General features: G+C 37.8%; 2 protein-coding genes across 2 annotated transcripts in view; one reads left to right on the top strand and one right to left on the bottom strand.

Moving 5' to 3' along the window:
- Ctnna1 (catenin alpha 1) overlaps positions 1 to 14,813 on the top strand; it is a 146,790-nt gene that overhangs the window by 85,058 nt on the left and 46,919 nt on the right. The window lies entirely within an intron of this gene.
- On the bottom strand, positions 9,855 to 13,406 carry Lrrtm2 (leucine rich repeat transmembrane neuronal 2). Its single transcript, XM_020156100.2, has 2 exons — positions 12,621 to 13,406; positions 9,855 to 12,278 (listed from the first exon to the last, which is right to left on the bottom strand). The coding sequence occupies exons 1-2, from the start codon at positions 12,622 to 12,624 to the stop codon at positions 10,732 to 10,734; spliced, it is 1,551 nt and encodes a 516-aa protein (XP_020011689.1). The 5' UTR covers positions 12,625 to 13,406; the 3' UTR covers positions 9,855 to 10,731.

The raw sequence follows: 14,813 nt of genomic DNA, 5'->3' as shown, positions 1-14,813 counted from the left end.
AGCTTAGTAAGTGGAGGTGCTACACTTTGAACCCAACCTGATTCAGAATTTGAGCCCTTAGCCACTATGCAGCACTATATGTTTAGTTGAGAGGAATAGTATGTTAGATTGATAATACCGTAAGTTACAATTGTGGTTTTTTTTTTTTCCTGGTACCAATATTTTGCTAAGAAAATCCCTATATTTAGAATCTGAAATAACTGTACGATGAATACCCACATATATACTCTTGAGTGTACTAACATTTTGTTGAATTTATTTATCCATCCCTGTATCTGTCTTATTGTTTTACTGCATTTCAAAGTCAATTGAAAACTCACATTTGGTTCTAAATATGTAGCTGACATATCTGTGTTTTTTTGTTTTGGTTTTTTGTGGTACGGAGGGGTTGAACTCAGGGCCTTGCACTGAGCTAGGCAGGTACTCTACCACTTGAGCTATGCCTCAGCCTTTTTTGCTTTAGTTATTTTTGAGATAGGATCTTGCTTTATGACCAGGCCTGCTTGGACCATGATCCTATTTATGTAGCAGAGATGACAGGCACATACCACCATGCCCAGCCTTTATTGGTTGAGATGGGGTCCTGAGAACTTTTTGACTGGCCTGGTCTTGAACTGCATCCTGATCTTGAACTGCATCCTGATCTCTGCCTCCCAAGTAGCTAAAATTACAGGCTTGAGCCATTGTGTCTGGCCAAGAGTTTAGTTTTTTTAAAGGTAAATTTTACATATAATGAAACATAAAAATCTTTATACTATTTGATGAGTTTTGATAAATGCACATACCTTGTAACTCATACAAAGATGTACCCCCCCCCCCTTTTTTTTTTTTTTGACACTACTGGAAGGTTGAGCTTAGGACCTTGCAAGTACTGTACTACTACCACTTGAGCCACCACACCTTCAGCTCTTTGTGCTGTGATTAATTTTGATATAGGGTCTTACTTTTTTTTTTGACTGTGTTGGCTTGGATTGTTCTATTTATGCTTCCCACCATAGCTGTGATGACAGGCAGATACTACCACGTGGACCCAGCCTTTTCTGTTGTGAGGGGGTCTTGTGAATTTCTCTTCCCTACTGCTGGCCTCAAACCACAATCCTCCCCTCTCTCAGGCTAGGATTACAGACATAAGCCACTGCATCTGGATATATATGGTTATCTTTTTATTTAATATTTGGCAGGATTGTAGTTCAAACATGAATTGTGTGCATTTCCTCTAGACTTAAAAGCTGCTTTTGATTGTTCCACGGTCTTTCATTGGTTCTTTAGTTTAACACATTGAACTCATTGAGGGCAGAACCATCTCTAGCACCTACATAGCATGAAGAATATATACTAAGGACTGATGAACAGTAGACTAGTTATTTAGCATTCTTCAAAAAGCAGTATATGTGCAGATCTTAATAAAATTCCCTTGATAGGTAATGTTTCAGATTATTTTCATGAATTAAGCTGACAATATGTCCATTTCTTTTCTAATTCAGCTTTAAGTGGCCTTGAAGGGATCCTTTTTTTGGGTTACTGCTATTTGGTGTTTTGTTTTTTTAAGATTCCTCATATTTGACAGTATTGTGGGACATGCCTATAATCTCTTACTCAGGAGTCAGTGATATAGTGATACAATTCCTTCCCCCCTGCCCCAATCAGTAAACAAGCACGTATTTCTGAATCTGGTCTAGGAGAAAAGTGTGGATCTGTGAATTTCTTCGCCATCTACCCTCATTCCTTTGGTGATCTCATCTAGGCTCGTACTTTAAGCACTTCTGTTCACAGATGACCTTTCCTGTGAACTTGTCATCTCTACTTAGACAACAAATAAACACTTTAACATGTCATAGACTTAAGTATATATATTTATTTACTTATTGTTGTTTTCAGAAATTTGTGTTTTTAATAGAAATAGTTTAATAATTAATAGTTATAAATTAGGGTTTGTGTTTGGTAAGAATGTCACCTAGACTTTGGATAAATGTTTTGGCTCTCCTGTGATTCACCTCACATCTAATTCTAAGAGCACAGATTGGGTGTATAGATGATAATATCACTTATTCACTGTAATGTCTTGTTTTGGTTTGTTTGAGACAGGGTCTCTGTATATTGCCCAGGCTGACCTCAAAGCCTCAGCATCCCAAGTGCTGTAATGTCTTCAGAAATGCTATATCAAAAGGAAGTAAATTCCTGACTACCTACTATTAGGTAGAATAATGCGGAATAATAGACACATTTTATATGCAGTTTAAACTCAGGGATTAAATGTTAGAATCTAATTGTTGGAAGTTGACGTCAAATATCAGCAGTTTTGTCCCATATTGGTTGAAGGGATTAAGGAGAAAAGGCGAGGATGTGGTGATGTGGCCCTGTCCCAGTTGTTTGCAGGAGTGCACTGAGGATTGAAGATTCTTTCCTTTTATTTTTCTTCTGATAAATCTCAAATCAATCTCTTTTCCCCTCCCTCCAGTGTCTTTCTCTCTCTCTCTGACGTTATGAGGGTTTTGAACTCAGGGCCTTGTACTTGCTAGGTAGGAGTTCCAATCACTTGAGCAGCTCCCCAGCACCCCTCATTAAATTTCAAGGGAGAGTAGAGAGGTTGATCGAGAGAAGTATCACTGACCTGGTACTTCTGAACATAGTCCTTAACATGTGAGACACATGTGCTGTCCTAATGTGGAATAGCTATTAGTGCCTGATTGCTTGTCTGTTTTTCTCTATCTGGAGCAAAAATTGTGACAGAACATACTTTCACATGAAAGGTCATCATATTTATGGCCAATTCTATGGATTCGTGATAACTGCAGTGAAAACTTTAGGGCATATATGTGGGAAGTAAGGATTACTGCCTATCAATTTTTAAATGTTAACATGTTCTTTGTACCCCAGGGAACATTCCATACTTCCAAATTAAAACAACAAAATAGTGATTCACATTCCAAGTTGTGAAGGGTGTTAGAAATTTTATTTGATGAGAGAACTGGAGTAAATGCTAATTATTAAAAGCAAATGCACATAACTAAATGACTGGTAATCCTCATCTTTTGAAAGTGAATGTAAAATGAGTAAGCATTTTATACTTGAGAGGATAGCCCAGGTAAGTGTATTTCTAATCATTTTTCCAAATCATGTGGATCAGTTTGCAACTGACAAGCACTTAGTTTTATTGAGTGTGGACTATATGTAAATTGAAGGTGTGTTCTTAGCAATTCTTTAGAATTTGGAGGGCCATAAGATGAAGCAGGTAGCAAGCTGAGGATGAAAAGATGTGGGAAAGAGGAAACAAGCTTTGGATGATAGAGGAGATAAAATAGTTTTCCATGTTGAATAACACTGATCTGGGAAACACAGTGATGATAAGAAAGCTCTTAGCCATAAGATCTACAGGTGTATATTTCCTTCAGATAGATTAATTCTGAGTAAGCTCTGTATTGAATACAGATTTGATAATATGGAGGCTCATTATTTAGCTATCATGAAACATAACTTGTTTTTAGTTTTAAATTCTTACTATGTTCCTTGCCCACATCCCTCAATAATTCTGGCACATCTGTCTTGGAATCCATTCTCCACAATTTGTGGAGCCTTTCCTTTAGTAGACTGAAGCCTCTGAAACTATAAGCAAAAATAAATTCTTTCTCCCTTCAGTTGTTTTCTCAGGTATTTTTTGTTACAGTGACAAGAAGTGACTAACATAGATTATGAATAGAGAGACAGGTAACATTTCTGGCAACTAGTCAGACCAGTGATTGCTTAATCTTGTTAAAATTTATTCTTTCTTAGGAAATTAATTATTATCTTAAGAAATGAGTTCTAACCCAAGATGAACATTTATGATTATTGTCAGCACAACTAGACAGAGATGTTTCATGAAACATGCTTCTCTTTGTTCCTGAAACAGTGGAAGGCTAGGGATTGAACCCAGGGTTTTACACATGTTAGGCAAGCACTTTACCACTGAGCTATAACCCTAGCCTTTGGAACATGTTTTTTAAATTTTAAGTTGTACTTCTAGTCTAGAAGATAATGAAGGTATTTACTGGCTGTCTTCTGTATGTGTGGGAAAAGTGTAGTTTGGGGTGTGATACAGAGGAAGCATGAGCTACTTTCTAAAAGAGTACTCATTCATTCTTGCAGACTTTTTAGGTTCCAATCTTCAGTGATCACAAAGCATGCAACTTGCTTGGATAGTCTGATTATCAAGGATTGACATGAAGAACAAGTCTTTTATACAAAACTTTAGAGATCCTATCTGATATTTTTCCTTATTGTTCCTATAGCTGTCTCCATGTTACAGGTAATCCTCACACTTTTGCACTGAAGTGCCTTTCCCTTAGATAAACTAGTCTTTGCCCTGTCCACCAGGAAGATCAGGGCCAAATTGGCTTTTTTTTGCGTGTGTGGCACTGGGGTTTGACCTCAGGGCCTGATCTACCACTTAAGCTACTCTGCCAGCCCTAAACTGGTGTGTACTAGAAATAACTCTTGCTCTACCAGGGTTTCCTCAAGAACAATAAAACCTCTGAACTCACATGTAATATTATTATAATATTAATAAATATTAGTTTCCAAAAGTTCTCTTTGAAATATATCCTGGATCCTTGGCATTACGAATTCCTGCTTTGATCTTTTTGCATTCTATTTTATCTGTTCTGTACATGTGAATTTATTATTCTAAGTTTCGTTGACTCTGTAAAATTAGGTTTTATGTAAATGAGATTTTCAGATGTTTTGGGTGTTGAGCAGTTGGCCTTCATATATTTGACAGGATGTCTTCTATTTTGTTTTTCAGTTCGGGGATCAAATCCAGGGTCTTGCACAAGATAGGCAAGTACTCTATCATTGAACTATATCCCCATGAGAAATGTTTTTGTTAATTAGAACTTTTTTGGCATTCAATGATGATGAAACAGATACTTTTTTATTTATTGAAAAAAAAACAGCTTGGAGTTTTAGTAACTTATTATAAATACCAGTCTAACAATGGAGTTATTGTGCTCTAAACACAATTATGAATGGCTCTGCAGTAAAGTTCATGTTTAACTATGGTTGTTTTGCATCTCTTCTCTTATGTTTCTTGGCAAAGTCTCATGGAAGTTGTAAATGGCTTTGGAGATTGTCTTTGGGGTTGCAGTTTTTAAATCTGCTTCTGCCTATCTGGGTGTTCACAGTTCCTCGTTCATATTGGGTTTCTAACTGGAGTTCCTTATGAGGTCTTTAGCTATGCTTTGTTGTCAGACCTTTATGTGGAGAGAGATGGTGTACTTAGTTTGTGGACTTGGCAGGTTAAGATGCCTCTTTGTATTTGCCTTGGAGATTTCTTGCTCTTTACATAGTGGAAGGGGACATTCAGGATCTGTCTCTTATGTGTATGTAAACGGAAAAATGAGACCTGTTGAAACTATTCCAGGAATGGGGGGAAAGAGGGATAAAGGAGAATGATGGAGGGGGTAAATTCAACTATGATATATTTGCTATATTGTAAGAAATTTTGTAAATGTCACAATGTGTCCCCAGCACAATTAAAAACAAAACAAAAAATGTTCCCAAAACATCCAGCTGGTGAAGAAGAAAGGCAAACTTATGCTAAGGAGAGATGTTTGGGATAGTTTTGACTTTCACCTCTTTCTCTGTTCTCTCTTTGTAAAGATAATTTGTAGTATATTTTATCTAAGGGAAACTTGAACCCAGAAGATTATATTTTAAAAAACGAGGAAAAATCTCTTTAAACAGAACTTGAAAAAATCTATTATGTAGTTGAGTGGAATATGAGAGTGTTGGGGGTATATAGGCAAAATTAATGAAGATAAATGATAAAAATCAGATTTAGCGTACATAGGATTTTTTCCCTTTTGTTCAATTTAAGCCATCATCACTTATGCCCTCTAATGCAAATGGAGTGGTTTTGGCTATAAATTTGCTTCTAAATTCAGTTACAGTGGAGATTCCTGACGTGAGCGCACTCTCAGCCTCTCTAATCCCAGTCTTTGTCTGGTCCTGTTGTGCTGTGGTGGGGCTGGAGAAGCAGTAAGTATATCCTGGCAAGTGTGTCAGACCCTTGGGCAGTCACTTACTGGAAGCCAGGACAGTTTCTGCCCCAGTGCTGCCCAGGCATAGCATCCTGTCTGAGGATGTTTATGTCAGCTGCAAAACTCTAGCTGAAAATCTTCTCCCTTCTCCATCCATCCCCACTGAGCTGGCATCTGGGGTATAGTAAGTCAGTCACTTAGGGAGCCTAGTGGTCCCAGCATTGGTCAGCACCTGTGGAATTCCCAGAAGTGGTATGCTAGGTGATGCTGGGTTTTCTACCTCAACTAACCACTGAAGTAGAGCCAAGTTTCTGTTTGCCAGGTACATGCACTTGGGTATCCTTTCTGAATATCCTTAGACTATGGTGGTAGTCCATTGTGCAGGATGATTGGGAGAGGAACATTGAGTCCCAGGCCCTCTGAGCCCCACTTTCTGTCCACTTGTTAAAGCTTTAAAGCTTTGACACAACAACAGCTTCTTACCCCCCCCCCCCCAACACCAGCAATTATCTTTACTTTCTTAACCTAGTTTTGCCTCTCTGAATAGAGAGGTAATGATTAGCTGCCTTTTTCTCAATCAGCATATTTGGTATTGTAGAGGAACATGGTACAAAACAACTTTCATTTAAAGTTTCTTATCTGTCACAAATGGCTTTTCGAGTTTTACATGTTAGCATTGGCAGGTTATCAGGGGAAAGCCATAAAAAGAAAGAGACATTCACTTTACAGTATACACAATTTTAATAACAAAACCTTCCTGTACACTGTACTTTATGTTACCCTTCCCCCCCCAACACCCCTTTTATAATAGTTTTTTCTTATCACCCCAACCCATCTGTTCCCCTTCCCTCCCCTCCAGAAAATGGCTCTTAAAGGTGGTTGAACACAATGCATTTGGACTGTACTTTGAGTTTCCAGTCTCAGTGTTGATTGATAGGTTCACCAAACATTCCATATATCAGACTATTTTTTAAAAACTCAAGGAAGAAAAGGTTAGTTGAAGGGGTTGCAGAAGTTTCCAATGTTTATAATAGGAGAATAAAGGTGTAAACAATCATTTTGTATTTGTTTTTGGCCTTATTCAAGTAGTATGAATTTTCCCCAGGTTAGATGGAGAGATATTTAATTTTTTATGAGTGGCCTTATTGTCTTTTACCTTTGTCTTTATTTGGCTCAAGCCCTTTAACCAATAAGATAGGAAAAGCATGCCCCAAACAGACTTTTGAGATAGTTCTGTCATTGTATTGCTGTATTAGGAAAATTGTGTAAGTCAGCTATTAAAAATATTCAAAAATTTTAATGATGATATGCACATTTCAGAGAGAGAAAGGGGGAGAATTTATAGCCTACCTTTCTCCCCCTATAGCTGTATATTGGGAAGTATATCTTAAGAAAATGATATGCCTGTTTTGAGTTCTCAGACCTAGTGCTATGTAGGGCTCATTTTTATTGGGAAGATGGAGTCTAGTTCTTGATGACTAGCATTAGAACAGCAGATGGATTTTAACAATTAGTGAGTGGAGTTCAGTCAATTCCATTCATTGGATTGGTACAGAAATTAACAGGCACATTAAGAAATTACATGTGTTAGTACAGATTTTTGGCTTAAAAAATTGGTGTTTTTGCTTTTTGATGCTGGCAACAAGTATTCTCAGAGTTGTGCGTGGATTTGCAAATTTACCAGCCACTGTCTTTTCAGAAAGGTGATTGAATTCCCAGGCAAGCTATAGAAATGAATAGAAACAATTGCAAAGTAGTTCTTGGTTCCTCTGTAGATAAGGTATTCTTCTTTAGCTCTCCTTTTTCCAGAGGGATTGGATTATTTTTCTGTTTTTTTATGGTAATTTTCCTCTAACCTTGAAAATGGGTGAGGGGGAAAGGAGGGTGATGGTGGTGGTGGTGGCGGCAGTGGTGAAGAAGATAAAACCCCCACCAAAGGAAATAAAACAAAAGAAAAGCTCTGATACTGTGACCAGGATCTGTATCATTGCTATGATGCTCTTCTACCCCAGCCAGTTGGTAAAGGGAGCACAGATGTCTAAATTTCACCTTCAAACCTGTGCTGATACTGAGATACAGATAGATAGACAACAATTAAATGGAAGCCTGTCTTCTACAGGCAATTCAAAAGGGAAATTTGTGCTTTTAAGTGAGAAAGGAAAATACCTGGTGACACTGACATTCATTTTTCTCAGCAAACATTACCAAAAATGTGGAGAGAAAAAAATAATTATTTTTCAACTGAAAAGTATACCTCAGTGGCCTTGGCAGTGTTCTTCATCTGAATTACTAAATGACTTGCTTTTCCACATACATTAAGGAGTTTGCCAGCTGATGGTCCACTTGACTTAAAATTCTTTAGGATTAATTTGGGGATTCCCAGTGAATATTTCTTACCTTCTACTCACAGTTTGAATTAATTTTGGTTGGGGTTTGAAATGATGAGGAATACTCCACTTTTCTTCAAAGCTGATGGAATCTTATATGCTCAAAGCTGTGTTGTGAACAAGCTGTCACCTGACAATGGCAGTGGTCACCCTAATAAGTAAGTTGGTAAATTTTAGCCCACGGATCTCTCATTTGTAATAGGGGTTTTGATTCAGCCCCTCTGTGGGAAGTAGTGTACTGTGCTCTATGCCGGAAAATCGGCGTCTGTCTCTGCCCAGGCAGGCTCTGAGTCTGTTTTAGCAGGAGGTGAAATGCTCAACCACTGAAGATCAACTGACTTGAACTGGGCTGAGGCTTTGCCAAGCTGATCTGTCTTTTCCCTCCCTCTCTTAAAAGTATAGAGCACATTTTCACCATAATTTGTGATCTTGTCTGCTTTTTATTAAGATGTGTTTTCTTTGAATTTGGTACCCTTTTTGGTATTATGGGTTAAACTATATTTGTAACATGTTTTCAGTGTAATGCTGGGAAAAATATGTCTTGAATAAGGATAATGTACGTAATGTACATAATTTTAATGTACATGTTAAGGAAAAGATGTCTCTTCTATGACAGTGATTTTCTCTTAAGATTTTATGACTTTTTCATATATGGTAAGTGACAGCTGTAAAAATGCTTGTTTTTCTAAAGTCAAATTAGTGCTCTGCTTTACAATGTTTCCACGTAAACTGAACCTTCTTTATGGAAAAATTCTGTGTGGATTGGTAACTTGCATCTAAATCCTAAATAACCCATAGGTTTCCCCCTAGAAATCAAATTGAATATTTGCAGTTCTGTCCTGCATGAAAAATGTGGCATCGTTATTGTTATTGCAGATTATTTATATTTACACTAGAGAGCTTCCCTCCTTTTCCTTTCCAGTGTAGGTCCCTGGGCCTTGTTCATTTTGTACAGATTATATGTAGTCTTTCTTGGCTAGTAACTTCAGTTCACCTGAGAGTCAGGTTTCAAAATCTTTTTTTTTTTCCCTTTTCATTCCCTCACCTCTGTGCTGTCTTGCAATTACTGCTGTGTGGCTGCATAGGCATGTCTAGTATTGTACCATAAAATTCATCTCAGTAATGTGTTGGTCCTGTCTTGGAAGAAACCACACAATGTGAGTGTGTATCTTCATCTAAAGGACAAATTTTAGCATAGAATATTTATTTTAGAAAGTAATTTTCTCCATAGTTCCTTTATAATACAATAAGAATTGGTGCTATTCCTGTTGGTAGCCAATTATTTTTAATTTGGCTTTTTAAGTTTTAAAGATTTAAAAATCAGAAATTGACAGAAGGAAGAGGCTTAACCCTTTGTCAAGGCATCTTAATCATAGGGAGGGATTTCTCTTTTTTTTTTCCAAACCAGAGGGAACATGATCAGAATTGTTAAATTAACTCAGTTTATCTCTTCTTTTCCAAATAATTTCTATTTTTTCCACATGTAAATATAGGATTTAGTAAGTTAATTAGTAAAAAGGCAATTTAATACTAGTTTAAAATAAGTCTAAATGCCACAAAAATCAACATTTCCTTTACAAGTCAAGCTAGAGATACAAGACAAGAAGTCAGTGTCATTATTTAGTATTGATTTCATTGTAATAAGACCTTTTTACAATCACTTGGATTCATTATTTAAATATATTAAAGAGTCATTCAGCTTATTAGAGTTACGTAAAGGGTTCTGATTTCATGGTGTGGACTTTCATAATGTCTACTAACCCAGGCAAAAACTCTGCAAGAATAGTGTTTAATATTTACCATTCTTCAGCATATGTGTAAGTCTACTTCTCACAGTGGCAATAGATTATCGCTTTGAGTAAATAATCAAAGTATCATAAAACAGAACTTTGCTATCTCTTTTTAAGCAGCAAGCCAGTGTGGTACATAGGATGTAGGGCAAGGATCAAACAGGTATTGATCCATATCTATTTCTGCCCAATAGCTTCTTTCCAAACTGTTTTTTTCAGTAGGAAAAAAAAAGTATATAGAGACCTCAGTGTAAATGTTTACACATAATAGTATATAATTATATACATGAAATGCCTTATTCTGAAGTAAGCATTTTTAGACTTAAGAGTGCAAATTAATATGAGTATCGCTTCATTTAACACTTAATATGGTTTCATTAAAAAATTAAAAATACTTCAACACCCGAAAAACTAAGTCTCCACTTGATTTGGAAAATTAGGCTTAATGTCAGCATTGGTAAAAATTAGATCTCTATTTAGTCCCTACTATGTAAAATAGGTTACTTATCTGATGTGAATTTTGATGATGGGTAGATATTATACTTCACATTCTTTGTATGGCAGCTGCTGACACTTGCACTGTCCATAACCATTAATGATGATGAAGGGTCCTTCATGCGTGGGTTCATACTCATTATACGGTCCTTGGTCTGACATGTTTGACATATGGAGTCGTGTTTGGGATCGGAGCTGCCTGTGGTTCTGAATCATTGAGCATTGCCTAATTCTTCTTAAAGTGGGAGGGCAGCACTTCCTGGAGATGAACACTATAAAAATAATAAAAAAGAAAGAAAACAATAATGCCATTGTTCCTGTAATTACCCGCTGAGTAAAGATGGCATTGTCTGGTTCGGGAAAGTGTTCTTCTGTTGTAACTGCTATGCCTGCAGTAGTTGGGATTTCTTTGTCTCCCACATGGTAACTTGATGAGCTTATTCTTTTTGTATATTCAGTGGTTGGGTCTCTGTAAGTGGTAGCCATGGCAGTGACCGTGGTTGATAAATTCCAGCAGAGCTGAAATCCATGGACTGCATCTAGAATATCCTCTCCTTGGGTGTGGTCAGGGCTGTGGCATAGGATAGAATGCTCCCACCGACCTTGGAAGCTGCCCAGCCAGGAGGCAAGAGCACATATTCGGGGGCTGCATTCCCACAGATTTCCGGAGAGGCCAACAGTCGTGAGGGATCTCAGGGAGTTTAAGATCTGGGAATCAAGACTGTTTAATTTGTTGTTATCCATGAGGAGTATTTTAAGATTAGGCATTGTTTCAAACACTGTCAAATCGATGGCTTTGATTTCATTTCCAGTCAGGTCTAGCTTTTCTAAAGTGCTCCAGGTCCACTCCATCCCACATGTCAAGTTGCTAATTTTGTTCCATTGTAAGAAGAGTGTGTGCAGACTGCTTAGCCGGAGGAAATGAGCAAAATTAATCTTCGTCAGCTGGTTGTGCTCTAGATGAAGCTCTCTCAGTTTGATTAATCCTGCAAATCCATTTCGAGCCAAACTTCGCAAACGGTTTGTGCTCAAATCCAGAAACTCCAGACTACGACAGTCCCAGAACAGACGTACTGGGATAGTCCGCAGGGAGTTGGAACGCAAATGCAAGGTCTGCAGCTTCCGAAGACCATAGAAGAGCTCTGGGTGCAGAGATGACAGCTGATTAAAAGACAGGTCCAAATTTTGCAGGTTAATCAGTTGGGTAAAAGTTGTGTTTGGCAAGTAAAATATTTTGTTGGAACTTAAGATTAATTCTTTAAGTTTATACAGTCCTTGAAAAGCATCTTCTTTTACTGTTGAAATTTGATTGTGATCTAAGTGAAGCCAGGTAAGTTGACTGAAGCTGGCAAATTGATCTCTTTCAAGCTCTGTGATGTGATTGTGCCTCAGGGACAGGCCCAGAGAGCCCTTGTCTGTGGCGTTTGGCACTGAGTGGAAGCCCTGAGAGTCGCAGTAGAATAGCAGCTTCTCACAGCGGCATTTGGGTGGACATGCCATACCCAGGGCAGGCAGCATTTTTAAAATCATACTCATTGCATATATTGCTGCCAGCATAGGGGCCCCTAATGGCCACTTGAAATGTAAGCCTGCAGAATATAATTTAGGAAAACAAGAAGATAATATATGTTTCAGCAGAACATATGGGCTATTTAAAACAACAACAACATAATATTATGACGAAAGATTTTACTGCATATAACTTTTTTTCATTTACTGCAAAAAAAAATTAACCTTGTTGATATGATTAGCACAACTTAAACCATTTAAAGAGCAGTTAAAGCACGTCCCTATTATTAGCAATATCTCTTTACCTAAACCTCAAAATCCAAAACTGTGACGATATCTCTCATAAAATATGAATTCAGTGGCTTATTTTAAAAGCGTGATTCCTTATTGACTGTAAAAGACATACAAATGCATGGACTTACCCATTCTGTGCACATTGGAGGCTGCATTCAGTCGAGGTTGTCAGACTCAACGCAGTGAGTCTGTAAGAGGCTCTAACATACAGGAGCCTTAGACCAGTTTCCTGTTTTGTGTGTCCCAGGCTTTCTTAGTAAAATCGAATCTGCCAGGGTGAGTCGTTTTTTCCTTAGGATATTCCTCTGGAAAGCATTGGTTTCATTTCTGTGATGCTCTGATCCTCAAAATTAGTTTTGAATTTAAGTTAATAATTCTTTTCTTTGATTTCTGCTGGTCATCAAAGCTTCAGTTTTTCCTTGCCATAGCTGTTAGTTCTCTCGTCTTAACTTGTTGATGGCAGATGGGCGGCTTGTTGCAGAGAAGAGCTCCTGGAGCAGCATGAGTGCATTTACTGAAAAGCTTTTCCGAGAAACGGCACAAGAATGGATTTGCTTATGTGCTGCGACCACACAGAACTGTATATAGGCTGACGTCACCCAGTGACGTGTCTTTTGTTTGGGTTTTCCAGAAGCTTTACTGTTTAGCATCATGCTTTGTAATAGTGTTGGGGTCTTTGTAAGACCCGCCTGATTACAATAAAGCAAGAAACAAGAGCTCCCGACTTAAAAACATGATATTCCTTCATTGTAGGAAACAGCAGTGAGATTGTAATAAAGGCTGCATTCAAGAAGACCCATCTGAACAGTGAGTTGGGCTAACAGAGTGATGATTTTTAATGTGTATGAGAGCCAGTGTTAGACTGCTGATTTTACATAGATATCATCTAAATGGGCAGAAGCCTGCACTGTTGATTTTTGAAGTGCTAATTAAAGCCAGTTTATGCTGGAAGGTAATCCTGCTGCTCTGGTAGTTTAGAAAGTTACTCAATTGCCTTATTGTCAGGTTTGGTTAAAATCAACGTATGACTGATTTGGTTTAGATGTATTGCTAAAGTAAGTGGGTTTGGTTTCTTTGTCATCAAGAGCTTAACATCTTAAAGCAAGAGGGGATGTGGCTTCCAAAAGAAAGCCTTGTGGTCTTTTTTTTTTTTCTTCTTCTTCCTTGAGAATTTCAGGGGAACTCTAATTTTATAAACTTCTCTGTGTCCTATTTCATAACATTGTTTTACTACCATACTATTTGAGAAATAAGGCTGAGTTGATCTTTGGATGTCCTACTAGAAGCAAAGGGCAGGTTGATACAGTAATTTTGATACACATGACCTAAGGGATAGCAGGGAACAGAGGTGATTTCAGAAAAATAATGTTGTGTGACTGGATTCTGTTCTCCGTATTTCAGCATCTCACTGAAAGCCGCAGCTGGTGCTGAGATTGGGGGTTTGTGACATTGAAATAATACAGCATTTGCACACTAGCTCCTACTGGCACACTTAAGAACTGACTTTTGAGCTTCACACTAGCTCTTGTTGGAATCTCTCTTATGAATACAAAAGGTCACTTTATGCTTTGGAAAAGGAATTTTGCTTTGGCTTGTTTTTGCTTGGCCTAAGTCGAGCATCTCTGTAGGATAGTATCATCACTTTTCAGAGCTCAAAGGTGAATATACAGCTCTAGGTTTAGTGTTGTATAACTGCAAAGGATGTTTCAGCTTGTGTCACTCCTTAGGCCTGACTAGGGTGTAATGCCTTTTACACATGATTTGATCATATATACGTTTCCCCATACCATTGGCACTTACCTTTAGTGAGTCTTGTTTTAAACCCAAGAGCAGAGATCTCAGGACCACTGATGTTGTCTGTGAAACAAGCCATTCTGAGGGCTTCATTCACTCGGGAAGTCTAAGAAGACACATCTAAAAAGGAAAAACTTTTCCATTGGCATGAGAACTTGAAGACTCTTAAGATTCTTTCCTTACTTAGAGGCCCGTGTAAAGGGGCAGTAGAACCTCTAGCAATGTAGATGTATATTTTGAGTTCTCCTAAAAGTGATCCCAAGATGGTTTTAGAAGTACAAGAGATGTTTGTTTGTTTATTTTAAGGGAAATGCCAGGGAAGTATTAAAGGAAGAAAAGCCAGCAGGAATATTCTGAGGGCCAGTAAAGTCTTCAGACCCCATGGCAGATCTGATACCTGTGAAAGGAGAAAAGGAAAGAAGATTAAGCAGATAGTCTCAGACAGTAGTGCAGTTCTTAGACAATTTCACTGGCTGAGTAAAAGTCTCTTAAGCTAAAATAGCCTTTGAGAGTCTGCTATATCCTTG

Source organism: Castor canadensis, chromosome 6 (assembly GCF_047511655.1).
Source record: "Castor canadensis chromosome 6, mCasCan1.hap1v2, whole genome shotgun sequence".
Lineage (NCBI taxonomy): Eukaryota > Metazoa > Chordata > Mammalia > Rodentia > Castoridae > Castor > Castor canadensis.
This window is presented reverse-complemented; position numbering and strand designations above follow the sequence as displayed.